Source organism: Apiospora hydei, assembly GCF_038363865.1.
Source record: "Apiospora hydei strain CBS 114990 chromosome Unknown utg000004l_segment0_segment0, whole genome shotgun sequence".
Lineage (NCBI taxonomy): Eukaryota > Fungi > Ascomycota > Sordariomycetes > Amphisphaeriales > Apiosporaceae > Apiospora > Apiospora hydei.
Genome location: NW_027117363.1, coordinates 5,298,619 through 5,324,067, shown reverse-complemented (window position 1 = coordinate 5,324,067; position 25,449 = coordinate 5,298,619). Strand labels below are relative to the sequence as shown.

General features: G+C 52.3%; 10 protein-coding genes across 10 annotated transcripts; 4 read left to right on the top strand and 6 right to left on the bottom strand.

The window, feature by feature from the left end:
- Window positions 1-9: 9 nt before the first annotated feature.
- On the bottom strand, window positions 10-1,185 carry PG997_004204 (uncharacterized protein; the record flags this gene model as incomplete). The annotated part of the gene is given in 2 exon segments (XM_066808519.1): window positions 10-1,163; window positions 1,179-1,185. The coding sequence occupies 2 exon segments, from the start codon at window positions 1,183-1,185 to the stop codon at window positions 10-12; spliced, it is 1,161 nt and encodes a 386-aa protein (XP_066672137.1).
- A 1,518-nt stretch (window positions 1,186-2,703) lies between these two features.
- Window positions 2,704-3,360, bottom strand: PG997_004203 (uncharacterized protein; the record flags this gene model as incomplete). Its single annotated transcript, XM_066808518.1, has 1 exon — window positions 2,704-3,360. The coding sequence occupies one exon, from the start codon at window positions 3,358-3,360 to the stop codon at window positions 2,704-2,706; it is 657 nt and encodes a 218-aa protein (XP_066672136.1).
- A 2,677-nt stretch (window positions 3,361-6,037) lies between these two features.
- On the top strand, window positions 6,038-6,934 carry PG997_004202 (GTP-binding protein EsdC; the record flags this gene model as incomplete). Its single annotated transcript, XM_066808517.1, has 1 exon — window positions 6,038-6,934. One exon carries the CDS (start codon window positions 6,038-6,040, stop codon window positions 6,932-6,934), a length of 897 nt encoding a protein of 298 aa, XP_066672135.1.
- Window positions 6,935-8,323: 1,389 nt separating this feature from the next.
- Window positions 8,324-9,387, top strand: PG997_004201 (Amidohydrolase; the record flags this gene model as incomplete). Its single annotated transcript, XM_066808516.1, is given in 2 exon segments — window positions 8,324-9,244; window positions 9,256-9,387. The coding sequence occupies 2 exon segments, from the start codon at window positions 8,324-8,326 to the stop codon at window positions 9,385-9,387; spliced, it is 1,053 nt and encodes a 350-aa protein (XP_066672134.1).
- A 2,062-nt stretch (window positions 9,388-11,449) lies between these two features.
- On the bottom strand, window positions 11,450-11,905 carry PG997_004200 (uncharacterized protein; the record flags this gene model as incomplete). Its single annotated transcript, XM_066808515.1, has 1 exon — window positions 11,450-11,905. One exon carries the CDS (start codon window positions 11,903-11,905, stop codon window positions 11,450-11,452), a length of 456 nt encoding a protein of 151 aa, XP_066672133.1.
- A 1,060-nt stretch (window positions 11,906-12,965) lies between these two features.
- Window positions 12,966-14,065, bottom strand: PG997_004199 (uncharacterized protein; the record flags this gene model as incomplete). Its single annotated transcript, XM_066808514.1, has 3 exons — window positions 12,966-13,545; window positions 13,637-13,824; window positions 13,886-14,065. 3 exons carry the CDS (start codon window positions 14,063-14,065, stop codon window positions 12,966-12,968), a joined length of 948 nt encoding a protein of 315 aa, XP_066672132.1.
- Window positions 14,066-16,037: 1,972 nt separating this feature from the next.
- On the top strand, window positions 16,038-17,447 carry PG997_004198 (tat pathway signal sequence; the record flags this gene model as incomplete). The annotated part of the gene is made up of 2 exons (XM_066808513.1): window positions 16,038-16,714; window positions 16,778-17,447. 2 exons carry the CDS (start codon window positions 16,038-16,040, stop codon window positions 17,445-17,447), a joined length of 1,347 nt encoding a protein of 448 aa, XP_066672131.1.
- Window positions 17,448-19,098: 1,651 nt separating this feature from the next.
- PG997_004197 (Protein mpe1) lies at window positions 19,099-20,931 on the top strand (the record flags this gene model as incomplete). Its single annotated transcript, XM_066808512.1, has 1 exon — window positions 19,099-20,931. One exon carries the CDS (start codon window positions 19,099-19,101, stop codon window positions 20,929-20,931), a length of 1,833 nt encoding a protein of 610 aa, XP_066672130.1.
- An 857-nt stretch (window positions 20,932-21,788) lies between these two features.
- Window positions 21,789-22,946, bottom strand: PG997_004196 (ATPase get3; the record flags this gene model as incomplete). The annotated part of the gene is made up of 2 exons (XM_066808511.1): window positions 21,789-22,421; window positions 22,557-22,946. 2 exons carry the CDS (start codon window positions 22,944-22,946, stop codon window positions 21,789-21,791), a joined length of 1,023 nt encoding a protein of 340 aa, XP_066672129.1.
- Window positions 22,947-24,055: 1,109 nt separating this feature from the next.
- Window positions 24,056-24,460, bottom strand: PG997_004195 (hydroxyisourate hydrolase protein; the record flags this gene model as incomplete). Its single annotated transcript, XM_066808510.1, has 1 exon — window positions 24,056-24,460. One exon carries the CDS (start codon window positions 24,458-24,460, stop codon window positions 24,056-24,058), a length of 405 nt encoding a protein of 134 aa, XP_066672128.1.
- Between the last annotated feature and the right edge of the window lie 989 nt (window positions 24,461-25,449).

Here is a 25,449-nt window from a genome sequence, read left to right as displayed (position 1 = left end):
CCTTAAAACCTATACCTGCGTCGAGCTGTTGTTGTAGCGATGATTGTTGTTGTTTGGGTCGGTGTTGTGTTCCTGTCCATCCTGGACGCTCTCTGTTGTTGCAATAGTCGAAACCTCGTTTCCATGCCCGTTACCATCCTGCGCACTCTCCGCCGCAGTCGAGCCGGACTCGGCCATACTGTGGGGGTCCGGGTTCTCCTGGCTGTTTTGATATTCGGTATTCGAAGACAGGTGCGAAATTGGCCGCTCTTGTTCTTCTTGGTGATGTTGTTGCTGTCGATGCTGTTCTCCCGCTTCATCCAGCGGGCTCCTCTCGAAGGGTTCTATCCCCGGGGACCCCCACAGCTCAAAGACCTCGGCCTGCTGTTCGGGACTGGCCGGCGGCGCCACGGACGGCGTCGGCGTCGTCTTGGCGGCCTGCACCGGCACCGCCTTGAGGTGGCGCGCGTCGTCGTCGCCGAGCTCGACGGGCGCCGCGATGTCCCCGGGGTTATCCGGCTGCACGGGGACGGCGCGGCGCGTGGGCGCCGAGGGCGCGAACCGGGTCCAGGCGCCGCGCGGCTCCTGGGGCGTCTCGTTGTCGCGCTGCGTGAAGGGGCCCGGGACGGCGGTGGGGCCAAAGTACTCGTAGACGAGACCCGTGCGGTGCGGCCCCGGGCCCCGCGAGGGCCCGCTGGCGTCCGACATGACTTCGGTGCCGCCCGCGGCGCCGCCGCCGCCGGGCACGGCTTGGCCTCCCTGGCCGACGCTCTGGTACTCGCGGTTCGAGGGGTAGGCGGAGCTGCGCCGGGCCTGGCGTCGATGGCGCAGGCAGAACCAAGTGACGATGCCGATGATGATGGCGGCGCCGACGGCGACTCCGACGCCGATGCCTGCCTTGGCACCCTGGCTGAGACCGCCGCCGCTATAGGTAATCTCGGTACCGGGAGGCGAGGAGGGCTGCCCAGTGCAGCCTTGGACGCCGTCCTTTTCTATGCAAGTCTGCCCATTGTAACAGCAATTCCCTCCTAGGCTCGCAGCGCAGGCGAACTGGTTCCTGGAAGGGCATCCATTGGCGGTAGGCACGATCCCGCTTGGCGACGGCGTGATGGCGACACCGCACAGCCCGCCACTCGAGCAAGGGTTTCCAAACGCACAGCAGTTCCCCCGAGCTCCTGAGGACACTGGAACTCGCTAACCGCGCATTTCCTAGGCTTACATCCACCGCTCTCAATAGTTTGCTCACTGTAAGATTGAGTGAGAATTGGCTGCGAACCCGTGCTCACGATTCCAAAAGTTATGTCGAATGTCGATGTTTTGGTCACATTGACCAAAAACTGTGTGGCATTACACTTCTTGTCGCACGAGTTCCCGATAGAGCAGCATTGCACCGCCCAGTTATCGCCAAAGAAGCAATACTGGTCGTTCGCGCAACAGAATTTCTCTCCAAGAGCTCCTAATTCGCCGCAGGTGTGGACTTTCGTAGGATCGCTGCAATCTAGCCCGGCAACTTGTCGGCCTCCCAGCCGATAGAGTGCGAGTCCCTCTGCGTAGTATCGCGGAGTGAAACCGGCCTCGCCGCCTACATCGTCCGCGAGGAACGCCGGTGACGCAGGAATGGCTTCGTCCCCGCCATCATGAGTTGCATATGTCACGGGCGATAAAAAGAGGAAATACAATAGCGTAATTATTTGGCAATTGAACAACATCATGGCCTTAAAGCAAGCGTAAGACGAGCGGCCTTACAACGCAACGAGGGGCTCGCGCATAAGCGCAATCGTCTGAATAGATTAGATCGCGACTTATAAGCAGGCGACGATAAGATCAATTTTATTGTTATCGCGAAAGTCTGCGATTCACATGAGCGAAGGACTGGAGTGCCAACTGACGCGAAGCCTCGTGTCCGAAGGAGCAGAGAGAATGACGATTAGGTGACCGACCCAGTGCTACGGTCTCGCCACGTCGGAACGGCTCTCGAGAACGAAAATGTTTGCGCCACCAGAAATACCTAGCATCCGGAGAGAGCGCATGTAAGGGTTCGGGTGAAGCTGCAGGTGGACGGGGTACCCAGGTATGCATCGTTACACTGTATGGTTGGATTGGAGAGGGGAACGCTGGGAGATCGCCGCCCAGAAGCCCCAGATGCATACCGATTTGCAGTGTGAGATGCTGATGGTGGTCAGCCACATATTGGGGGAGCCTTTTTGTGAATGGCTGAAAGGGGAATAGAGCCGGGTTCGGCGGTACCAGGTCAGCGCTGTCAGACCAGACCGGAAATGCTGGTTTCCATTGTAAGACGACGAGGTCCCAACCCATGGCTGATGGCCGAACCAGGAAGCTGTAGTCACCGTCCCTTTGGGTCGACAGTCAGAAACATGCCAAAACGCGGTACAATGTCAGGTAATCCCTGACATTCGGGTCAAGATGCGAGTGCCTGGTCTGTTCTACGATATAAAGGGGTTTCGCAGATCAACTCTCCTCTCACCAAGCTGCCTGGACGGTCTTTCTTACATATCTTGTCCATGTATAGACTTCTCCGCTTGGAGATAAGGCTGTGGCCAATGTGCTTGCCCTTTTTTTCCAACTCGGAACAGAATGCTCTGACACAGGATCATAGGTCGTGTGCTCCAGTGTCACATCCTATGTCTGGAACATCGTATATTGCTGGCGCTGGTATCCAGCTAGGTGAACTTGCGATATATGTCCATCGCCTTGGGCCTAGTCTCAAGCAGTAGAAGGGGCAGCAGCGAAAGCAGCCTCTTCGTTCCACCACTCTCGGAACTGAAGCAGTCGCTCGGTCCGCTGTTTGGCAAGCTCCCTTCCCGTGTCGGTCTTCATCATGCACTGTATCCTGACAAGTTTATCTTCAAAATGCTGGATACTGTCATCCATGGATCTATCGGGCTTGGTTCCGCCAAAGGTGAAGCACCTGCCGATGCCAACAGCACCGATGGCGTCGATTCGATCAGCATCTTGGACCACGGCCAACTCTGGATGAGACCTGATGAGATGCTGGACGCGGGCGGGGCCCTTGATCTCGCTTGAGTAACTGACGCCGAGACATATTGTCTGGACCTTCTGAGCGAGCTGCTCGTCAGCGCCCAGGGAGAGGAGAAGCTTATGGACCATTGTGGACGCATCTTGGCCTGGCTGGAGATATTTCTTGTCGCCGACATCATGGAGCAGAGCGCTTAGGACTATGGCATGGAGGTCCAGCGTCTCCTTGTTAGTTGCATGGGTATAGATATACCGGGACAGTCCGAGGACCCGTTGGATATGGTTAAAGTCATGGCTCCCGTCGTAATTGGACATGTAGTCCTTGACGAAGGCGGTGACGGAGGCGACCAGGTCCCCGTCCGGACGAGAGTGCCCAGCCGACATGATTGCTTGTGTTGCAAACGAGCTGCATCGTTGTTAGCATGCGAGATTGCCGCTGAAGAATATAGCAATGCAACCATGGCAAGGAAATGCTGGGAGATGCAGCTGAAGAGGTAGTATCTCCTCGGGGCCTGATAGGCTGCTTCGGCCGTTGTGGGATACTAATAGAGCCCACAGCTGACATGATTTTTCGACTTACCATGCAGCGGCCGCAAAATGAGACCTTTTGTCCGAGGGAAAAAGCGAGGTTCGTATGCTCTAGAGTTCAGCAAGCAATCGGCCGTGGCACCATATGATCTTGATCCGGACGGCTGACGAATCCAGAGTGCAAGTCGCGGAAGATTTGTTTGCCAAGCGAGAGGAATGCTGCTGTAGCCTGTAAGCCTATGCAGAAGCCAGAGAGAGTGTGTGACAAGGATTCGCAGCAAGGGCAGTTGTCGTCGTGTGCCTGCCCGCTCCAAATTAGGCTTACCTTTTTTCGGGGCCCGGTTAACGTGACATCTGGAGAGAGACTACCTACCTAGCAACTAGGTAGGGCCTGGCCTTTGGGCCTCTAGCCTCTAGGGACTGCATCCAGCATCCGTCCTCTGAACTTATGGTGTTCCCACACCATCTCTGCCGTGCTTGTAATGCGTGTAAGTGTTCATTCAGCACATTGTACTTCTTAAAGTGGCACAAAATGCCCCTCTTCATGGTATGCAAATCGGTGTGTGATTCGATTCACATACCCGCCGGAGCTAAAGGCCATGGAATACTGCATCATGCATGCACCACAGCGACTGACTAACTGAATGCCTGGATCTCACCTTTCTTGGCCCTCACTCTCACTCACGGACAAGAGATGACCGACCGAAATCGACCAGGAACAGCAAGGCTCGGCTAGGCACCCTGAAAAGCCTGTACTTAGGGTAGTACAGATAGGTAGGCCAAGGAAGAGTCGACCGTATATCCGTGGCTCGGTGGGAGGCCCGTTTTCTGGCTTGCCAGACTTCTAGAATGCCTGCCTACCTACTGACTGTATCTCTTGCCTACGGTGCATCCAAACAGTCTGCCTTTTTTTGTTTGCAGCCCCAGTTTATTCGCACCTATCACCCTTCGTGACCACAGGGAAACGAAACTTTTGATATGGCTATTAATAACCTCAGGTTCCATATAATGGCGGTCGCTTTGAAATGTGATCAATCCAAAGAAAGACCTGTCTGTCTTAGCTGAGTTGTACTGTATCCATCTCAGCTGCAACGTTTCTGAACGGAACCGGGCTCTCCCATCACCTCACGTTTTTTTTCTTATCCTCTCCATCCCGCTTGGCCTTGATGGAGAGGGTCTCGAATCCGACTCGTCCGATCCCGCTTCTTCACCTCGAGAACCCACCACGTGGATTGGAGAGCCTACCTAGGTATTATCCCCTCTTGCTTGTTTTTTCTCATCTCATGATGGCATGCATGAATACTACCGAAGAATTTGACATGCACCTCGCGCATGAGCTGCCAGGGAATGCCTGGAACATGTTCGTTCTTCTGTCGAATGGCAGCGCAGAAGGCCTCGATCCTCGCAGTAGGCATACAGCAACCGGGCGGGACGGGTCCAAGCTAAGAGTGCGGGCTACAGAGGTGCAGATTGGCAGACTTTCCAGCACACACTGTTTTTTCTGTCTCTTCTCATCTATTACGCATCCAATGCAGCCGCAGGATCGCTGTCGTTGGCCGTTATTGGTCCAGCTGCCAAGTGATGCTTAACGCGGCGTGTGATGGGCAGTAGACGAGGTGTTGGTATTGGCTGCCGACTGTGCCTCATTGGCCAATGACGGCCACAGGTGTAGCGCCCAATCGCCCCCTTTGAGCCTAGCCGGAAGATGTTCCCCCTCCAAGGACCTTAGGGCCCAGGAATCCAAGGCCCCCCGCTCTTCCGTTTGCTTTGTGATCGCATGGAGAGCCCTTGTCTCTCATAATAGCATCTCATGTGCTTAAGCGCCCAGCATGCGGTGCGGCAAGACTTGCGTCGGCGCACTGAACGCCTCTTTGTAGAGCGGGAAACCTGTATTCGAGTGATCTGACCTTCACCATGACATGACGGCATCTGATTGACCAAAGAGAGGCCCCGAACCTCCATCTGCCGTATCCACACGTCGAGGCTAGTGTCCTAGTGTTCTGGTCTTCTACTGTCCGGAGGGACTGCCGGGCCCGGTTATGGCTGGGAAGGCGGAAGCTGGGAAGATCGGACACAACGTACTACGTACTACGTACAACGTCCATGTGTGTGTTTCCTGTGGCCACTGGTCACTGGTTACAGCAATGGGCCGTCTACTGACTAGGCCTCTGTAGATGGCCTCAGCCATATAAACCAACTGCTTTCCCGCCCCCTTCCCTCCTCCTTTCTCTCTTCGTTCTTTGGCAAGCATTCAATCTTCAAAAACTAGTTTTTCGTTTTTTCCCCTTTTCCCCTTTTCCCCTTGTTTGTTGTTGACAGAGCTGTGCTCTACGTCTAATAGTCGTCTAATACAGAAAAAACACACGATAGTTGCTGGTCTACTATCCCATACATACACCACCCCCAATTACACCACCACCGCATACCCCCTAATAAAACAGAAAACTAGTTTTTACTTGCTCAACCAAAGCTCCGTTTGACGAAACTCTCAAAAACGACAATATTGCAATAGCAGCTTTTAATAATCTTCAGAATGGCGACCGTTCAACTTTCATTCTCGCTTCGCGTCTCTTCAGGCGTCAAGGCCGTCCACTTGCTTGGCTCTTGGGACAACTACGTCGGTCAACTCCCGCTCTCCAAGGACAAGAGCTCCTCCAAGTCCGGTTCGTGGAAGGGCACATTCCGCTTCCAGGGCAACCTCGAGGCCGGCCAGCGATACTGGTACTACTACATCATCGACGGCTACCACGTGTCACACAACCCCAGTGAGAAGTCCACCGTTGAGCCCACCACTGGCCGAGAACTCAACATCCTCGACGTCCCCAAGGACAAGTCCCACAAGTCTTCTTCCTCCAAGTCCCACAGCTCCAGCTCCAGCTCCAGCAAGAGCTCCTCGAGGCACTCTTCTTCTTCCTCCTCCTCGTCCAAAGACTCCAAGCACCGATCATCGAAGCGCAGCTCCTTGACCGTGGACATCCCCAAGGGCAGACCCCTCTCCACCTCGCAGATCAAGGCACCCAAGCCCATCACGCCCCATGCCACCCGGCACATCTTGGACGCCGACTACTGCGACGAGGATGCCATCGAGGAATTGACCGCCCGCTTCGGTAGCGCCGACATCGATGAGGATGATATCGTCACCGACTTCTCCAGCTCTCCCGTCTCATCGAGCGGCTCCAGCCTGTCCTACCGCTCCGACAGCTCCTCGCCCAACTCGTCGCTCTCTGGCTACAGCACCCCGAGCTCCGACTGCAGCAACTGCACCTGCGAGCGCTACGGCATCACTCGCAAGGGCGACCGTGTCAAGATTGACTGCGGGGGTGCCCGATGTGGCTTCAGCGACGACGACAGCGCCTGCTCCAGCAGCAGCGACGAGGAGGAGTACGTCTCGCGCAGCTCCCGCCGAAACGGCATCGTGGTGCGATCTTGAAGGACTGCCCCGTGACATGTGGAGGATAATGAACGAACCCAAGCAAAAACGCCGACAGGCCGAAGATACGAGGGAAAAGGCCGTCCATTCTTTAACGAGTTTGATAGCACGCTGTCCCCTTTCCGGACAGAAGCGTCGCTCGACCTGTTGTTCCATTGCATCAGCGCGGCGGGCGAGCCGAGCCGGTCTTGGCTCGCCTCTCTGCGCGCCTACACCCACCTGGGTCGATGCTGCGGCCCCCACGACTGCCACCTGCAGATGGCGATGTGAATGGTGGTGGACCACCAACACCACCATCCATCGTGTACTGCGCAGTCGTGCGATTGTCTACTTTGCTACGACAATGAAACCCAGAGCAGCGAGACTTGTCCCACAGCCAACAAGTCTCGGCCCTTGCTCTCAGCACAGCAGCACGCCATGAAGGATGGCTGCTGCTGGATCTATAATACCGGCGGCCTCGGGTTGGCCTGTGGAAAAGCCCGAGCCAGCCACCTATGCGAATGAGGATTCAGGCCAGCCTTACCAGCTCGCCTGCCCCATGATAGTGGATAGATGACTATTGAATCTTATTCATACCTCACCTGAAGCGAAGTCCTCTTGTTAGCCTGCACCTGTGAAATTGTGAAATGCGTGTACGTAATTGCGGTCGCTTGTATGTGTGCAAGTAACTTCTAGAAGAAGACATGATTTACTTCTTGGGCCAATGTGGGTAGGCGAGATTCAGAACAGGCAACGAAGACTTCATAACACAGATATGTACATGTAGCTAAGAATAGATGATGCGGTAGATAGTGCCCGCGCCTATAGGTGGATGATATGATCTCCTGTCATGTAACGGGGAAAAATGCGGGAGCTTATAGGCTCGGTTAAGGTTCAGAGTAAACGGTAAACGGTTGAGTGGGTTGGTGGGGCTCAGTTTCAGGGTCTCAATGGCGGGGTAAAACATCCATTTGATGAGAGCGGACGCTCTTCGCTTCTCGAAAGAATCAGAAATGCACGCGGGAGACCGTTCATTCTCAAGTCAGGAGGTCAATTTCAGTGCAGCATGAATTAGGATATCTGTGTAGATAGAACAGATTTGGGTTTTACAGGATAGAACAAAACAGAGCTAATGCTATCAAATTGATATTTCCGACTATGAAAAAAAGAACGCCGAAGAAAGGTACAACTATATCGGAGAATGCGAAAACCCTCTTTTTGAGAGGCCTACGTCTGGTACATATAAAGACTTCCCTCGCTCCCTTTTTAACTGAGTCCTCTTATCATCATCCACACTATCTACATCCACCAGAAGATATTCCTTTCGAGATTCTTCCATTTGAAAACTCAACCTCTACCAACCAGACCACCCAGACTTCACATCACCAGACAAACTCCTGAGCACCCATCATGGCCGACGACTTCCCCGTCATCGATTCCCACATCCACCTATACCCGGAGAGCGAGATTTCCACTTTAGCATGGGCCACCACCGAGAACCCGCTGGCGAAGCAGCACTCCGTCTGTGACTACAAAGCGGCCACCGTCGGCATGCACGTCCAGGGCTTCATCTTCCTCGAGACGGACCGCAAGCACGACCTCGAGGCCGGCGCCAAGGACGGCAGCGGCTGGGAGTACCCGCTGATGGAGGTCTCGTGGCTGCGGCGCATCGCGCTGGGGCAGCCCAAGCCGGGCGAGGGCCACGACCCCGAGGACGCCAGCTTGTGTACCGCCTACATCCCCTGGGCCCCCATCCCGAGCGGGGCCGCCGTCCTGGAGAAGTACCTGGCCAAGGCCGAGGAGGCGGCCGGCGACAGCTGGGACCGGGTCCGCGGGTTCCGCTACCTCCTGCAGGACAAGCCCGACGGCACCGCGCTGGGCGACGGCTTCATCGAGAGCCTCAAGCTGCTCGGCCGCAAGGGGTACGTGTTCGACGTCGGCGTCAACCAGCACGACCGCGGCCGCATACAGCTCGAGGAGACGGCCGAGATGATCGACAAGGCACACGACGGCGTGCCGGAAGAGGAGAAGGTCGTCTTCATCCTGAACCACCTGTGCAAGCCCGATCTTACCGTCACCGACGTCCACAAGGACACCTCTTTCATTGCCTGGCGGACCGCCATGTTCACCCTCAGCAAGTGCAGCTCGACCTACATGAAGCTCTCGGGTCTCTTTTCCGAGATGGAGGACTGGCTCAAGAAGCTCCATGAGACAGAAATCTTCGACGCCATCATGCCCTGGCTCAGCGTCGTCCTCGCGGCCTTTGGGCCCTCGCGCATCATGTTCGGCAGCGACTGGCCGGTATGCACCGTCGGCGTGGAAGGAGCGTGGGTGAAGTGGAGGGCGATCATGGAGAGGCTTTCTACATGGCCTCTCTGGAGGCCGAGGACAAAACGATGATCTTGAGCGGCACGGCGTTGAAGGCTTACGGCATTAAGAAAGAACAACGTAGCGAGTTTGAATTTGTCTACTAGGCCAAACAGCAACAGTCGACAGCAAAACCTTAATTTATGCTATAACATAATAAAGCTATAACGTGGTTTACCACTACGCGACGCATATTACTTAGCGACGCACTTAAATTTAATTTTAATATAATTAAATTTTAACGCGTAATACCTCTATAATTATAATGCTTAATTAATCTTAAGAAAATCGAATAGTTTTAATAATTTAAGCGATACGAAACGAACCGAATTAAATAAGTTAAAGAGTAATAATAAAAGCTTATAATATATTTAAATTAACTTTACGTTATCGAATTTACGGCCGAACTTTAAAACGTAAAATTCGACCGAAATAACGTAAACTAAATTTAATTAAAAAGGAGGTACTTCGTAAATATATAATTAATTTAAATATCTAAGGGATACCTCCCGATCTCGTTAGTGTAAAAATATAGCTAATCTCTTTACCGCGTCGCGCGGCGGCGACCGCGTCGGTAAGCACTAGGTTAAACGTTTTATCGACCGTAACTCGGACCTAAAGATTAAAATAAATTATCGGTACGATTATTAAAGGGTTTTTTACGAAGATTTTAAAGTTATTTCCGGTTAGTTTACGCTAATCGCGAATATAAAGGCGAAATACGAGATCGTTAATAAAAATATTTAAAATTTCGATAAAACCGGTTTTTATAATAAGTATAATCGGGTTAATACTCGTTATAATACGCGCCGAGCGATATAGAAAAGCGAAATCGGTCTAGCCTAATAATCGGGAATGAGTAACGGCGATTAAATGTATTAATTCGCAGGGCTAGTGTATTTCGTCGTTCTTAATCGTTTAAAGCTAATATTACCTCGCGAACTAGTCCCGCGAAACCGATTTACCGAGCGACTAAGTAATTAAGCCGACTTTTAATAGTTAAACTAATAACGAAATAAGCTTAAACTAGATTAAATATTTCGATAAATATATTAAAGCGTAAACGAAAGGTTTTTACCGCTTTTTAATTATTAATAATTACGAGAGCTATATTTCGACCGAATTCGAAGTATATTATTAAGATAATAATATTATTATACTCGGTATATCTCTTTATTTATTTCACCTATTTTAACTACTCGATATAACACTTTATTCGGCTTTAAAGCGTGTTTATTTAAAGGAAATCGAGTTGTTTATTAAAGTCTCGATAAATTATATTACGAAGCTCGAGTTTTTTATCGTTTTTAAGGCCGCGTATTTCGCTATTTTTACGAAAAATAATATTAAATCCGGATTTAACGCTTTTAATTTAATCCCTTATAATCTCGACGAGGTGATTAATAAGTTAAATATACGTCTCCGAACGCTTATACTTAACTTATCTCGTCCGGGGACGACTAGTATTTACGACTTTTAAACGCCGTTTAATTCTTAATAAATAATTAAGCACTTTATTTATATTAAAAAGAGGGTATTTATTTATTAAAGAAGCTTTTTAACGCCGATTTTAAATACGATAAATTAAATAACGAAGAGTATAATTAAAATAACCTATAAAATAACCCTTATACGCGATAAGATGCATATATTAAAAGAGGCTAATTTAACACTTTTTTAAGCGCCGGAGAGCTAAAAAGTCGCGAGTTTAGCTTGGAAGAGCCCTTACTATTAAAGAATCTTAGCAGCTATAGGACGAGAAGGCAAAAGGGAAGCGTTTAGCGCCCGATGAAGATGAAAATGGGGGTTCGTCGAAGCGGAGGGCGACCGGTGGAAGGCGCTGTGGTGTTTGCGGCGAGACAGGTCACAATGCGCGAATATGTGAAAAGGATATAGAATCAAGCGAGGAATCGGATAGCGAGTAGTTTTAATTGATTTTAAGCGTTGTAATTAAATTAATTTATATAAAAGGGTCGAAAAGTGGAAAAGGTGCGTCGCCAAATGATATGCGTCGCGTAGTGGTAAACCACGTTATATATATATATATATATATATACCCGTGGAAAAGAAATATTAATCAGCTACATATTGTATACTATTCGGGTTTCCCGTGGTAAAACTTGAAGCGCTGTGTGTAACATTTGACCCTTTCCCCTTCCCCCTTTGCTCTTACAACGAGAACTCTAAACGGTTACCCGCGAAATCCCGCGCGAAGAACCGCGTCGGGTACTCGGCCCCCTTGCTCCCCGAGCTCGTCCCCACGGGGTCGGCCGCCATGGGCGCGTCGGGCCCGCCGCGCCGGTGGTGCGCCACGATGCGGTTCTGGAGCGCGAGCAGCGCTTCGCGGCTCGCGACCGCGAAGCACGGGTGCCGGCTCGACGTCGCCGACGTCGTGTCCTTGGCGTGCTTGGCCGTCGAGACGTGCACCTGCTGGCCCGCGCCGGCGTCGAACCACGCCAGCGTCTCGGTCTGGGCCGCGGACACGGCGCGCGGCGTCAGGCCCAGGGTCTCGCCGTAGAAGCTCTTGGCGTGCGTCAGGGTCCCCGGCGGGATGCTGAGGTTGATGTGGGCGATGCCCGTGATCAGGGGCTCGGCGGCAGGAGAGGTGGCGGCTTCTTCGGCCATGTTGCTTGCTCGTCGGGATGGCTGGGCTGGTAGACCAACGGAGTAGCGAGTAGGGTGTGCCAATCTTTGTTTGGGGATGCGGGTGTCTCGGCTGTTGATGAAAGATTGCCTAGTATACAAAAGAAGAGAAATTGAAGAATCTCGAGTTATTCAAGTCGTCTTCGGTCGGATGGATTATCATGGTTTCATCTGGTAGAAAAAGCGTTTCGCGAATCTGCATGGGAGGAGGGGGACCCTCCTCCATCACCGGGTGCGGGGTTTCCGGCTCTGAATATTGGCCGGAGCTACGTCCGGTATGACTCAGCTACTGGCCTATGGCGGACCGAAAATTCACGAGGTTCAACAGTGCAGCTAGTACACTGAGGATCATCCTGGGAGTGATTATCGGTCGCACAGGTCTTTCGTGATACGGAAAACCAGTAGACTGATGTGCCGAGGCGAAATGTATACCATCGAGTAGCGGACCCCGTCATTTGCTGACTTCCAAGACTTGTTCGTGGCAACACTTCATCTAGTTCGACAGAGTAAGAGACGATAGTAAGTATCAGCACTATAGGCCATGTCGAGTATGTAGAGTCAAGACGATACGCAGAGGACATCATGGAGGTCAACATTAAGCCCCTAAACAACATCTTGACTAAGCTTGGGGTAGCACTATTAGGGTTCTGAAAAGACAGCACAAGTACCGAACTGGAGCATGATTGACCTCGGCGAAAGGTCTTAATTGTAGCACTTATGATGGACTGGAACGCTTGAGCTATCCCCAAATATATTGGGAGTTTTGGGGGAAGTCTATTCAATTGTTGATAATATACTGGATAGGAAACTACTATTACGATATAATCAGTTCATTCCGAATTTTCCTTGTCCATGTGTTTGTTCCCAGTACGCCGTCGAAATGCAACGCTTTATCTATATCCTTCCAGTGAACCCGTATATTTCTCTTTCTTGGTAGGTTGGGGTGCTTGATAGTAACCGAATCTATAGTATCTTGGCAGAACGTCTGCATGAAGTGCACCGCGGCCATAAGGAGGCGGTGTATGTACATATGGATCAAGCCTTAGGACTTAGTTGAGTCTCTACCGAAACTGGGCAGCTTAGACCCGGTTTTCGATTTCTCCTCCATAGAGCCAGCTGGCATGCTTTGCGATCCCTTTCTGCCGGTGCGGACATCTCGGCGCGAGGTGCAGCAACAGCAAAGACCCGAGTGAATGATGAACGATAAGAACGTGAAACCGACGGCAATCCACGAGAAGGCCAGCATCTTAGTACCGGTTTCGACCTGAATATTCAGGTCGGATTGAGACGTCAATGCGTACTTGAAGATCAGAGACATGGCGGTTCCAATGGCTGCTGCCACCAAGGCCAAGATGAAGTTGATGAAGGACATAATGCCTACGGGCATACTCCACCACCGGGAGTAAAGGACAACTGGGGCAATGAAGATCATCAAGAAGTCCAGGATAGTGCTGGCAAGGAAAAAGCCGAACATGATGTTCGAGGCAAGGTGAAGGTAGTTGAGGATTTCGTTGACTTGGTTTGGAAGAGGGATGGATGCGCCGGCGAAGAGCTCATTTTTGAGGATTTCGACAGGGTTGAACCACCACAGGTTCGTAGGGGTCGAGCAATACGTGATTCCTCTATTCCACGGGTTAGCCATGCAACAACAACAACAACAACAACAACAACAACACCCTCTGACGGGGACTGTATAGGGTCTGGGGTCCTTACTCATCATCGTAGCCCTCGCAGAAGTTCCACAGTCCAACCTGATAAAAATCGTGCAGACCTAGTGTGCGGGCAATCGAGTTCATGAGGCTCAAGCTGGGCACCGATTGCGGTATGATGTTGGCCAGATCCAGCTTGAAGAAGTAGATATCCCCCAGCACTTTGGTGCCTTTCGTGTTCCCTATTTCAACCTAGAAGCACCAATCAGAAACTGTTGCCAACGTGGATACCGAACCGGAAGCTCTCTCTTACAAGGACCAGAAAGACAAAGGCGAGCAGATAGCAGAAGCTCGACACGAGGGCGGCATTGCGACGGGTCTTTGTCAACTGCTTGATGATGGCATCGTTGTTGGCCGACGCTCCCCCCTTCGCAGAGCCGTCAGCATTGGCGGCATTCGCACTGCGGCGCTTCCGGAAGCCGGGCAACGCCATGGCCTGAAGTGTATGAACGAACGGTCGCCCTCCGATGGTGATTTGGGGTGGCCGAAGATGCGTGGGAACGGGGAAGAGAATATGGTTCCTCGTGAAACCAGAACGGGAGGGAAAAGAAGAGGTCTGAATTATCAAATTGATTGACCGGTAGCTTAATTGAGATAATCCAGACTACCGGGCAGCTTCTTCTTGCCGGCCAGGATTAAGGATCGAGCTCCAAAAGCCAGCCAACCTCCAGGGACCGCCCACGCCAAAACAGCCGGCAAGGGTTCGTGACGTAAGTAGCCGCCGAGATCAAACAGGCAAGTAGCCTGAAGTACCGATAGCAAGAAGGTTAAGCCTAGTTAGTTGGGACGAAACAGCCACCACTCCAGGGCTCTCCACCCATCAGGTCTTTAGGTCTCTTTAGGTCTGCACGTCGCAGTGGCAGCAGCGGAGGCAGAGAGGCGGAGCAGCAAGAAAGAAGGAAAAATCGGGCGTGCATTGCGTGGCCTTGCCTGACGATCCGGTCTAAACCGACCTAAAGGTTGCCTGGCGGTTCACGTTGCGGCCAATGGATCGATCACTGTTTGTTTATCAACCTACCTGATGTACAGTACATACCGATGTACGAGCGGCTGCCGGACGCGCCAGGAACCAAAACTAAGCGCTTTTTTTTTTCTTTTTTTTTTTCTCGCTCACTCTCCAGACTCTCTCCCCCTCTGTCTCTAAAATAGACTACCTAATAAAAGGTTGCGTTGTCACTGGATGGCCGGCAGAAAAGTGCCGGGCGATGCCCAGAACAGCAATAATCCAGATGCAGCATGCAAAAGTTAGGAGGCACACCCCTGGCGCGGCAGGACCCCAAGAACCCCTGTCCGCTGGGCGAGGCTGTACCCGCGAACTATCAGGTCGTATCACTTGATTGATAAAATGGGAAGCCGACCGCAAATCGATCTGCGCTGTCAAAGGCCAAATACGAACCTTGCAGGCTCACCGGGTTCGCTGGCCAAATGGTTCCAGCCTGCACGTCTTGTTTCACCTCCCATGCCATTTCCAATGTCCATTAGTCATTTACCTGCTCAAGCCCGAGCTGCCGGCCAGTCGGTGACTCGGTGGGAAACGCTTTGCGGTATGCGTAACCTTACTCTTGTCTTCCCTCCCCCATACATGACATCCGTGGGCGTGGCACTAGTAGGGAGAACAGCATGTCAGGTAGCACTGTTCTATGCGCAGGTTGGCGAGGTTGGCAGTTGGTTAGGCCAATTAGCGCTCTACAGCTGGTTCGACTGCGGATACGTCATCCATGTTTAATAGGGATCAAACCTGCCGGACCCGCGGGCCTGTCTAGCAAATCCCTGTTTGACCCCTGGATCCCATGCCCCCCCGAACGCGCTGCCCTGAACGATTCGAAGCCGTTCTTGCCTGCTTGCTGCTTGCTGCTGCTACTGCTGCTGCTGCTTGCCGTATCCTCCTGCAACGTAGATCGCGGTGGGCCGGCACTCGCATTTTGCTCAGCTTCTTGGACGAGGACGCGCCTCCCTGCATTCGAGCTGAGAGATAGACTTTCTAGTTTCGACCCTTTTGCGGGCCTGAGAGCCCGCACAACAGATGACCCTGCCCTGCCCAGCCCAGCAACGGGGAAGCCGCCGATTCACTCCAGCCGATCGACCATCTTCTCTTCGCTTGTACCTTCAAGTTCCTTTCCCAAGAGCACGGATCGCCAAGGGTTCATCGGCTAGACCACACCAGACCGGCCATCATTATTGCTATCGTCATTGGATAGGTAGGTATTCTGCCAGTCACACTGCCGCTTCTACTCCTTGCTCCATGATCCAACATTGAGGTTTTGCATTTTTTCCCTCTCTCTCTCTCTCTGTTTCTTCGAAGGTCAACCGGCCTCCACTCGTTCGTTTTCCTTATATCCAGCCCAGTTTAGCGAAGAAAGAGAGAAGTCGGCAGCATCAATCCAACCCATTTATTTTTGGACACTATGGTGCGTCGCTTGGGCGGCCTGCTGCTGCTAGCAGTTGCAGGCGTCTCGGGTCAGACAGCAATCACTGTCGACGACCCGAGAACAACAGAAACGATTTCCGGGCACGTCACCACCGAGCTTGCAACACCATCAGGCCCGTATCTCTCCCTCGGCTCTCAAAAGTCCCAGGGCACTTCCTTAGCCTCTCTGCCGATCAGTGGCTCGACGACTGTTGCCGGAAATGTCACGCAGCACAGGCAATCAACCGAGACTGACACGAGAACATACCTCACTGGCGACGCAACCTCTACCGTCCCTAGCAACCACTCAACATCTGCCACCACGTCGGTTCTCCCCACTTTCACCAATACACGGCCTTGCAACAACTGGCCGGAGTTCTGCAGTCGCAGGTACAGCAACATCACCGAAGTCGCTGTGCATAACTCACCTTTCATCACCCCTAAAAATCTTGCTGCCAATCAGCAATACGACGTGACGACGCAGCTGGACGACGGTGTCCGTTTCCTCCAGGCACAGATTCAATGGCCAGCTAATGGCACCGAGCCGCATTTCTGCCACACCAGCTGTGACATCCTGGATGCCGGTCCCATCACCGACTGGTTGGGCAAAGTCAAGGACTGGGTCCAGGCTCACCCGTACGATGTTATCACTATCCTTCTCGGCAACGGTAATTAGTATGTATCCCATGTATCCCATTTTCACATCTAGCAAGCCACCAGCTCTAACGTGAAATGTAGTTCGGTACCTTCAATGTATGTGCCTCACATTGAGGCTAGTGGAATATTGCCATACATTTACACCCCGCCCCTGGTGCCCATGTTGCTCAATGACTGGCCGACACTGGGAGAGATGATCCTGAGCGGAAAGCGCGTTGTCATGTTCATGGACTACATGGCAAACCAGACGGCGTATCCGTGGTTGCTAGACGAGTTTTCCCAGATGTGGGAGACGCCCTTCGACCCAGTGGATCAGAAATTCCCTTGCGTCGTTCAGCGGCCCCCTGACCTGTCGGAGCCAGACACGAAGAACCGCATGTCCCTGATGAACCACAACCTGAACATTGAGATCACCCTCCTTGGCAACCAACTTCTGGTCCCTGCTCGGACAGAGCTCAATGTTACCAACAACGTGACAGGGTTCGGGAGCGTGGGAGAGGCTGCGCAGAATTGCAAGAACCAATGGGGACGAGCACCGAACTTCCTCAACACCGACTACTATAATGTCGGGGGCTTTCCAGGATCCGTATTTGCGGCCGCAGCCAAGTTCAACAACGTAACTTATGACAGGGCGTGCTGTGGCGGCAAAGCGAATGCTGCACCTGGGCTGTACACCGCATTGGATGGGCCACTTTTCTGGGTTGTCGGGTTGACAGTTGGGTACCAAGTCCTGTCAGGCTTATTGGTATGATCCTAGATCTGTTTCGAGAGCAAGCGATATCTTTATCTCAAGTGTCGGGGGTGGTGTGAGTTCGGAAATGTCGCCCTCCACGTCCCAGACTTCTTGGTGGTTCTGGCATTACATATTAGAGCAGGCAGGCAGGCAAAAGGTAATTATCTGTATCATGAATAAAACTATCCATCCAAGATGCATGCGTTGCAAAGTCCGTAGGTCGGGCTGTTCTATTTATTCCACAACCGTTTGGCAAACAGGTCGAGTACGAGTTGCCAAACTCATATTCATCTCACGACACACAATGGCCGGTACCAAGGACCAGATATCAGTAGATATTCTGTGTATTTCTTATTTTAGCAACAACTAAGCTCGTGATACGCACATGGTATGTATCTTGGACCCAATGATCGATTGATCAATTTGTATGGGGGAGGAGCCATGGCTGTGATTAAGGGTCGGCTCTGGGGTTTCTCCAGGTCACGTGCTTTGATCACCAGATCTAGATTAGCGCCGAACCCGGTCAGCGGCAAAGGCGATTGATTGGTAGGTTGAATGTTGACTCTGATTGTCAGGTACCGAGGTACCCATATTTGATTTGATTTGATTTGGGGGAACAGGTTGACAAATCCATTCAAGGCCGCCCCCAGCCTGCCCAGCATGCCCAGCCTACCAGAGGCCTTTTTCTTCCCTTCCTTTGATCCACCACCAGCAGCCTTTCTCCGTTATCCGTCCACCCCTTTGACCACCTCTTCTCTCGCGCTCTTCGTCCAAGTCATAAGCAAGCCCTGGCTCGCCTCTCTTCACCTCCCTTCCCCTCTCGCTTGCGCATCTTTCTTTCCCCAACAAACCTCCCCCTAACCCCGTCGTGATTTGATCTCCCGATACTCGCTTTTGACCAGATAATCTTCTTCATTGGAAATAGAAATCCGTCAACCGATTCTTGCCGCCCTCGCTCGTCCGCGCAACCACGTCCCGTAGTGTCTTTGTCAACTAGGCTGCTGCAGTCTCATCGGCAATGATCGCTGGGTGACCTCGCAATCATCTACATCTCTCCACTGTAGGGCAGGAAGGGTAGCAGGTCGTGGGCCTAACTGATAGTCGAGGCAGTCGGTACTTTTTTTAAAGAGAGTGTGTTGCATGGATTCGGGAGGAAGATCTTCACTGCCACTTCACCAGAGTTGAAATCGGTGGTCAAGTCTGCCTTTGGCTTTGTACATCACGCTTCGCGTTTTCCATTCTTCCTGTTCTCTACGGGCTGGTCTTTCGCAGTTCCTACTGTTCTCTCAATTACAATCAAGAAAATTGATTCCTGTCCATATTGACAGTTGGTCCCTGAAAAGCAAAGCAAAGAACAACCGACGTGGGAAATCTAGAGTCGAAGGAAGAAGAAAAAAAAACCATATCTCACTAAAGAAGCCAGGAAACAGAAACAGCACGATTCATCACGCTTCGCCAGTTGCGACTTGCTCTCGTGTCACTACCCTCTGTCGCCCTTATCCTGCGACACCGTCCAACAACCCACCTGACATAAAACCCCTGCCTATAGAATTAAGTCCACACAACGGCACAGAACACCCTGTGAGGTTTGGCGACTACTACGACACGCAGGCACCACCTACAACCCAACATATACAACTATCCCCGTACACCGGTACAACCCACCACAATGAGTTCGTCCGTGTTCTACAAATTCAAGTCCCAGAAGGAGCCGTCCCGCGTCGAATTCGACGGGACCGGTATCTCCGTCTGGGAACTCAAGCGTGATATCATCAAGCAGAGCGGCCTTGGCGACGGTACCGATTTCGACCTATTCATCTACGCCGAAGACTACAGTGAAGAATACAGCGATGACACAACCATCATTCCCCGGTCGACAACAGTCGTCGCCCGCCGACAGCCAGCCACGAAACCAGGTGCTGGCCGTGCCGCAAGATATGTCACAGGCAAGATGCCCGTTAACGCAAGAAACTCGTCGCGCCGAGAGCAGCACACCAAGACTGTCAAGCCGTCAACCGCCGGGCTAGCGCAGATGAGCACGGCATTGACCGAGGAGGAGAAGCTGGCAGCGATTTTCCAGGTTCAGTCAGACCAGTGGCAGGCCCAGCAGGAAGAGATGGCCCATCAAGCACCTGTCTACAAACCTGGCGCAAAGAAACCCGCCAACGTCCCCGATCATGACCCTCCCAACGGCTATGTCTGCTTTCGATGTGGACGCAAGGGCCATTGGATACAGGTGTGCCCGACAAACGACGACCCGGAGTTTGACAACAAGCCAAGGGTCAAGCGAACCACTGGTATCCCTCGATCGTTCTTGAAGACGGTTGACAAGTCTACCCTTCAGCAGAACGAAGGCGAGGATGGTGTAAAACCACTCGCAGGCCTCATGGTCAATGCCGAGGGCGACTATGTTATTGCAGAGCCTGACAAGGCTTCATGGGCACAATTCCAGGCCAAGACCAAGACTTCAGCCGCGGCCCAGAAAGCCGCATCGGAGGAGGACAAGGAGTTGGAGGAAAAGGGACTGCTTTGCGCTGTCGACAAGAAGCTTTTCATAGACCCAATGAAAACCCCGTGTTGCGAGAAGACATATTGCAATGACTGCATCACTAATGCTCTCATTGAGAGTGACTTCGTCTGTCCTGCCTGCCAGACAGAGGGTGTCCTCATTGATGACTTAAAGACAGATGAAGAAGCTTCTAAGAAGATTCAGGAGTACTTAAAGGAGAAGGAAATAGCTAAGACCAAGGAACGCTCCAAGAGTCCCACCGCCGCACAGTCTCCCAAGCAAGCATCACCAGTTCCGGATGACGGACCAGCAACTACTGATGCTGCCACTAAGAAGGGCGAGGCTGCCCCGGCGAGTACTGATGCCACCGACAAAACGAAGTCCCCCACACCCAGTACATCGCAAGCCAAGTCACCGCCCGCTGATACATCAAACCCTTCAACTGCCTCCAACCCGCCTGCGAACGGCGTATCTAAGGCGGAACCCGAGCATGTTGCACCAAAGAAGCGGCCGGCGGAGGAGCTTCTTGAAAACCCCAAGATCCCCAAGGCGCCGAAGGCTATGCAAAAGGCCCAGCAAGCCCGGGAAATGCAGCAGAATATGATGGGCGGTATGATGCCGAACATGATGATGAACCCCATGATGGGCATGAACGGCATGAACGGCTTCCCGAATATGCCCATGGGTATGCCTATGGGTATGCCTATGATGCCAAATATGGGGATGAACATGATGAACCCCATGATGGGCATGAACGGCTTCAACCAGGGCGGGTTCCCAAATATGAACGGCAGCTTCGGCAATTTTGGCGGAAACATGGGTATGGGAAATAACAACAATAACATGAACGGTTTCCAACACCAACACCCGAACAGGGCCAACTTCACCCAGCCCAGCAACGATGAAGATGCCTACTTCCGGAAGCCCGTGAACCCTGGCCGTCACCAAAACAGGCAGCGGAGGAACCGGCCCAGCGACTACAGGGAACTGTGAGGTTCACCTATCTGATCGCTGCTTTTGCCCCTCTACGCTCTTGTAATATAGTATACACACCATCTTCGCATACTCGGCATCTTGTGCGCGTGGCACAAACGTACACGGTCAAACACGACATGGCATCAGATTGGACCTGCGTTTTCCAATCGACCTCGGCGTTGCATCAGGGATGGATATCTTGGAGGGAGGCGAAAGCAGTTCTATGCATCATGAAAACCAAACGGGCGTCTGTCTACTGCATACATACTCTGGACATCGATACTTGGCAGCATTCTGCTTTGAGGATATGAAGGGAAACAAACAAACAAAACAGTCCCGTCATGGATGGACTGTATGAGGCGTTCAGGGCGTTCGCGGGACCATACGAAGGGGGTTATTTGATCGGCACCAACCGAATCCGGGGTGCCGCTATCAATCAAGGATATGCTTTTTTTTGTCCTTCTTCCTCTTCTCTGTATACAAAAGGCCTGGCATACAGCAAAGTCCAGGCTGGGTTTTTGAGACATACATAACGAATCAATTAAGACATGAAGTTCACTCGATGCAATTTGGGTATCAGAAAGTATTTGTGATTTGATCATGTTCTATTTCATGGTATCGTGAAATCGGCCGTCTACAACCAACTGCGAACGCAGTCTAACATTTTCCAAGGCTTGACTCCGGCGCTTCCCAACAGATCTGGCTTGATGTATAGTAACAACGCCTATCCTGCTCCAATCGAGATCATTTGCATCGTGGACATATCATATCGTAGCAGGCATAATCTGTTTCTTTCGTTACAATTGTTCCTTTCTTCATTTTTGTGGGTTTGGTATTGGTGGTATAAATTATTACTCTTCTTCCTTCCTCTTCAACTACTCGGGCGGGACGTAGGGAGTGATCAGCATGTCGCTGAAGCGCTCGAGCTTCTCCTTGCCGCGGACCTCCTCGACGAGCAGGGGCATGCGCACAACGTTGAACTCGTCGTAGAGCTCCTCGATCTGGTCGAGGTACTTCTTCTGCATCTTGCGGCGGGCGTTACACTGGTCGCACTCGCTCGACTGCTTGGGGAAGAGCAGCTGGTTGACGACGATGCAGTGGGTGTCGATGCCGTAGGTGGCGAGCTCCTGAATCATGCGCTCCGTCTCGTACAAGCTCAGGAACTCGGCGATGCAGACGCAGACAAAGGTCGTCAGGTTCTCGTCCTTGAACTGGGTGTTGACCTCGCTGATGGTGGCGCGCAGGCCCTCGAGCTTCTCCATCATCTCGTTGAGGTTCTGGCCGTTGGGCAGCGAGCCGTTGGAACCCAGGAACCCGTTCAGCAGGGGGCCGTACTGCGACGACAGCTGCGAAATCTTGGCCAGCGCCTTCTCAAGCACCGAGGGGAATTGCAGGAAGCGCAGGGTGTGGCCCGTCGGGGCCGTGTCGAAGATGATGGTCTCGTACGAGAGCGACTTGACTTGCTTCAGGACTTCGGCGAAGGACATGGCCTCATCGATACCGGGGATCTGCAGTATTTCCGTAGTTAGTTCCATGATACTTTCGGGGATCTTAGTCTTCGCTGTGAAGTCCAAGCCGGGTGGCCATAACGCCAGGCAAATGTGTATGCATAGTAACAAAGTATGTAGTCAGAAACCACTTACGGCAAAGGCCAGCTCCTGCATCATGCCGCCCATGCCGCCGGCGAGGGGGTCGGCGTTGGTCTCCTCGCCCTGGCCGGCCAGCAGGTCCTGGATGCTGCCGTTGGGGTCGATCTCCATGGCGCTGAGGTTGTCGAAGCCGTCGATGAGGCGGGCCTCCTTGCCGAACTTCTGGGAGAAGGCGTCGGACAGGTTGTGGGCGGGGTCGGTGGAGATGAGCAGGACGGAGCGGCGCACTTTGGCCAGCTGGATGGCGAGCGAGCACGACGTCGTCGTCTTGCCGACGCCGCCCTTGCCGCCGACGAAGATCCAGCGCAGGGACTTCTGGTCCAGGATCGACTGCAGCGTCGGCTCGAGGCCGTCGTCGGCCGAGACTACGGCGGTGGAGGCCATGGTGTCTTGTTGGGGGATGTGTCTTTTTTCCCCGTTTCTTTCGTGCTTCTTCTTCTTCTTGACGGAGATCCTTCTTTGCAATAATCGGGTGGGACGTGGAATGCGTAAGGCCGTTGTCGCGAACGAGTAGTTTGTCTAGGCAGGCAGTCGACCTGGTAAAGACTGACGTAGAACAAGTGCGTGTAAGGTACAGGCAATTGGTGGACAGCGATGGAATACGTTGGACATGTCTAGCAGGTATCAAATTGATCTGAACCGCATGCAAGGGCCCCTTACCGCCTACGTACATGTATGTACGTACATAATCTAGTGCCCCTCCATTTCCATTCCGGCCAGTGACTCCATGGCGGGGTACCCTAGTCAGGCAGGCGGTGGACAAAAATAAAATTACCGCGAAACAATTCAAGTAATTTAAAGTGCCGTAACGGCTACCATGATAGGCCCAAAAAATAAAACTAAAATTGCTTAATACTCTTTAAACAAATCTTTATATAATTATAATTTTTTCGAGTTTTTATAAGCGTTTATTCGTGCTAGAAATAATCGTTAAAATTAAGGGTGTATGCGAGTATACTTTAATGTTGGCGCGTTCGCGGTAATTTTTATTTTGTCCACCGCCTGTCAGGTTCAGTGTAAGTAGGTAAGTATTCAATGCTAGATACTACCCAGCCTCTATGCACATTGGATTAAGCTGCACAAGGGTTGCAACCTGACCATATATCTCCGAGATGAGTGAGTCCAGTTGCCACATGCACAGGTAGTTAGGGATCGGTAAAAGGAATACCAGGTTCACCAGAGAGTATGCTAGAGATGGACAGAGAGTCAAATCTAGGCTGTCCTCAGATATGATATGCCCCAATGCCTTTTTGAACATATCAACGCGTTGGAGGCAAGAGAATGGATACTGGACTTGTCAGTGCCTTGCGGCACAAGTATCACTTTATAAGTCCCGAATAGCAGGCAGTCGAGTGGTGGTTCGGCTGTAGCATTGCATTGAGCTGATCTACCATACCCGCTCTTCCCGTATCTTGTGTAACATCAACAAGGGTTGCCATTCCCGTGGAAACCTCCTAATAACACTCCCGGAATACTCAACAGCCCTTCGCTTCTCAGCTTCCCCGGTAGGTCGAGTAGCTGTACGGCGACAGCAGCAGGGGCACGTGGTAGTGTTGGCCCTTCTGGACGGAGAAGGTGACGACGACCTCGGGGAAGAAGGTGTTGCCCTCGCCAAAGTAAGCGCCCGTGTCGAAGCGGAGGGTCCAGACCGACGTGGACTCGACCTCGCTCAAGACGTCGTCGAGGCTGAAGGTGGGCACGTCGCCCGAGTCGCGGTCGGTGCTGAAGGGCAGCCAGGCCTTGATGCGGCCGTCGTCGTCCGTCAGCGACTCGAACGTCTTGAGCGGCGCGTGCCCGCCCTCCAGCCGCACCCGCACGCCCCGCGCCGGCCTGCCGATGCTGGTGTCCAGGATGTGGCAGGTGATGGCGTCCTTGTCCTTGACGACTTCGGCGGCCATGGTTGCGGTTGCTGCCTGTGGTTTGAGTCTTAGTACGGGCTGTGCATTGCATGAGCTTCCCGGCCTGGAACAACGTGTGATGATGTTCGTGTTGCTTACTGGTTTTGACGAATCACCTATGCTGTGCTACTACGACTATGTAGCTTGGGCAGCACTCGGAGGGAGATTTGGAGTCGAATAGTGGGGTCTTGAGAGGTCAAGGAGGAGGAGGAGGGAGTATCAAGCCGAAAAAGCTTATTGGGTGTTGTTCTCTCTTCGTCGCAAGACACGATGATGATGATGATTCTCTTCGGTGTCAAAATCAAAATCTCACTTTTCCAACGAAAACATTGTATCCAGCCTCGTTGTTTACTCTACAGGGCTGAGCCCAAGTATATACGCGAGGGTTGTAGGACAGGACTGCGCACCGGAGCCGGCCGCCCCCGCAGAAGCGTACCTGACGGGCAAGCTGGTTGGTTTGCTACCTAGCACTCCGTAGGTACAGGTAATCTTCAACATACATACGTAAACCCTGCCCCGCCCCCAGTCCCCACCCCATACCTACAGATACATCGATAGATAGACCTGTGTCTTACCCATCAGTTGTCGTCTGAGACCATACGTGTTTCCAGGTGCGTGCACAGGCTGGTAGGCAACCAAGTATCGTCTTCTTCTACGTCGGAAGGACTGGTCTGCTCTTTATATGTCCACTCCTTGAAACAGACTGTCGATATGAAAAAGGCTTCTGCCGTTCACAATGCATACCCGTGATACCAAACAATGTAAGCATGGTTCAAACACCAGACAGTCCAATCATGTCAGCAAGTGCTATCTGCAACTATGCCCGGTGGTGGCAAAGCGTAACTTTGATAGCTGCTGCAGTTGCTGTGAATATAAGGGCCTCCTCCTCCACCTGGCTTACTGGCTTACCCCGCCGTTCGGAGTTGCGGGCTGACAGAATACATTGATCTCATTACCAATCCACATACTACGTGTACCTGTTGCCGTGA